The following is a 2,502-nucleotide window of genomic DNA, read 5'->3' as shown; positions in this document are numbered from 1 at the left end:
GGGGGGGGGGTTACTTCTTAATTAGGTACTTGAACATTCTACATTTTTAATTGCTTTGACTCTTATTACTAGCAATGCTGGTGCTGAATAGCGCCCTCATTATGGATGGACATTTATATGTACATATATGTGTACGTATATCGCAGCACTCCAAACTATTTTAATGGGGAAACGTGCGTAGAAAATTCAATATAAGCATGTATTTATCCTTAAACTATATATATATATGTATATAGATTCAAGGCTTGAATATGGTACTTATGCGAAGGCACCCGAATATCGCATCCCAAAAGGATGGGTGATTAAAATCAAATAATAAGCAACACGGATTTCAAAAGTGATTGCAGTACGCACGTTTCATGCTACTTCAATTTATTTAAGTAATGTGAGCATTACCTTAAATGCAATATGAAGAGCAATCTTCAGCTGCACGAAAATGCAGAAAAAAAGACATATTATAAATGTGGCAACATATTAAATCCAAGTGGGAGAGAGCATACATAAAATCCAAATGTGAGGAAGAATATATAAGTCCATCTTGACATAGCGGAGTCTATCAGGCTAGTAATTGATTCTAGACAAAAGTTTTAACTGTCTCAGAATTCTATTGTTTCTTATCTAGTGGTGATAGCAGAGGGACAATTACTTCTAAAGAGAGGGAAGGTGTAAGCAGTATGCATGGACAAGGCTATAAAAGTATTAGAATCTAGAGGTTTCACTGGTCATAGTAGTATCAGGTCATTTTATTACTATCAAAATGTTGAGGAATTAATGTTGAGGAATTATATGTATATATATATATATATATGTATATGTATGTATATATATAGTCACAGGAAAAAATAATTTTAAAGAAGGCAACGTTAGCACTATTTCTGCGTCTTTCTTTAATAGAAAGGCTAACTGTAGAATTCTCACTGTTTTAAGGTTAATATGTCAATCAATTTGTATAAAGATGTATGCAGAACTGATGGTAAATTAATGAGTCACGAACTCTGCGCAACAAACAGCCTACTCTTCCTGTACCATGTTTGCTAAAAAATCTAAATGAACTTCCTACTGTCTATACTATAACAGTTGGCCCTAATCCCGAAGAGTTCTTACTCTATGATAACGGACCAAATGCAAACCTCATTCTAGTGTATGGTACTTGTGATGGCCTCAGACTCTTTGCTGGAGTTCATACTCTATATATGGATGGCAACTTTGCTAGGTTCCAAATATTTTCAAATAGATCTATGCCATTCGTGTCCCTTTCGGTCTTACATCTGTTACTTCAGTGTATGCTCTTCTTTCAAACAAGACTCGTGCCACCTACGAAGAACTCTTTCAGGCTATAGTTGATAAGTATGCAGACCTAAGCTATTCTATTAATGTGCAAACCGTGGTGACTGATTTTGAAGATGGTGTATTGAGAGCTGTTCTTGCAATGTTTGGCTCCGACGTAGAGAACAAAGGTTGTTTCTATCATCTTGCGCAGTCTACTTGGCGTAAGATCCAGGAACTGGGTTTGGGAACACATTAAAATACCAATGCTGAGTTTCGTTTGCTTTGTGACATGATTGATGCTCTAGCTTTTTTGCCCCTTGAAGACGTTAATGAAAGTATGAGATACCTCAAAACTGTCATTCCACAAGATCCACTTGAAGCCGAGGAGTTGCTCATGTACTTCGATTGTACTTAATGTTAGTGGCTCCAGTTGCCATGTCAGGTGATACTCTGATACCTCTGAGAATGCGTCACATTCAACCAATGTTTGCCCCTCACCTACAGAATGTGCAGGACGCCACCATGAACAACAACGCTTGTGAACAACATGAACAATGCCGTGAACAACAACGCCAGCTGTGAAGGGTGGAATAATAAATTCCTGAACCTCACTACTATCCTTCACTCTGGCGCGTCATTGCATAGTTTCAACGTGAAGAAGCGACAGTGAGCACCATTATCCAGCAGGACGCTGTTGGCAACCCCACTCAAAGAAGAGCTCGTCGACGCTATGTGCAGCTACAAGAACGCCTTCACAACTTGTGTGTTGCTCGACAGGGGGACCACAAGACTGTGACAGAATTTCTTCGTGGCGTTGGCTGGAATATTTGTCTTAATCATCATCATTAAAAACGTTGAATATACATGTAATGCCACGATATTATGTAAGTTGTTTTCAATCTGTACATGCCATGTACTTTCAAAAAAATGCTGACTTAAATTTTTTTGTTTGATTACCTTACTGTGCTTAAGATATGAACAAAACGTGAATCTTTTTTTTTTTTCTCATACATGTAATACCAACATATATAAATATGATGGCATTTTGACTTTTTTCTTGTGACTTTATTACCAGCCCCCATAAATTAATTGTAACATTTTTCCTGTAACTTTTTTTACCAAGTCAAAACTGTGACTTTATTACTAACCTCTGCTGGGCCACTGCTTTGAAGGGTTTTAGTGGAACAAATCGACTTCAGAACTTATTTTTTAAGCCTAGTACTTATTCTATCA

At 37.2% G+C, this 2,502-nt stretch overlaps 1 protein-coding gene across 4 annotated transcripts in view; it reads left to right on the top strand.

Moving 5' to 3' along the window:
- The window catches only part of LOC106869794 (uncharacterized), a 15,305-nt gene that overhangs the window by 1,207 nt on the left and 11,596 nt on the right, over nucleotides 1-2,502 (top strand). Inside the window, exon 1 of one of the 4 annotated variants that reach the window (XM_052968950.1) lies at nucleotides 1,954-2,153. The exons of the other annotated variants lie outside the window; for them this stretch is intronic. Coding sequence (XP_052824910.1) covers nucleotides 2,139-2,153 — 15 coding nt within the window. The 5' untranslated portion in view covers nucleotides 1,954-2,138. Of the gene's footprint in view, nucleotides 1-1,953; nucleotides 2,154-2,502 lie in introns of those variants that run through there. 4 annotated transcript variants of the gene reach the window in all.

Source organism: Octopus bimaculoides, chromosome 6 (assembly GCF_001194135.2).
Source record: "Octopus bimaculoides isolate UCB-OBI-ISO-001 chromosome 6, ASM119413v2, whole genome shotgun sequence".
Classification (NCBI taxonomy): domain Eukaryota; kingdom Metazoa; phylum Mollusca; class Cephalopoda; order Octopoda; family Octopodidae; genus Octopus; species Octopus bimaculoides.
The sequence above is the reverse complement of the archived record's forward strand: the minus strand, read 5'-3'. Positions and strand labels throughout refer to the sequence as shown.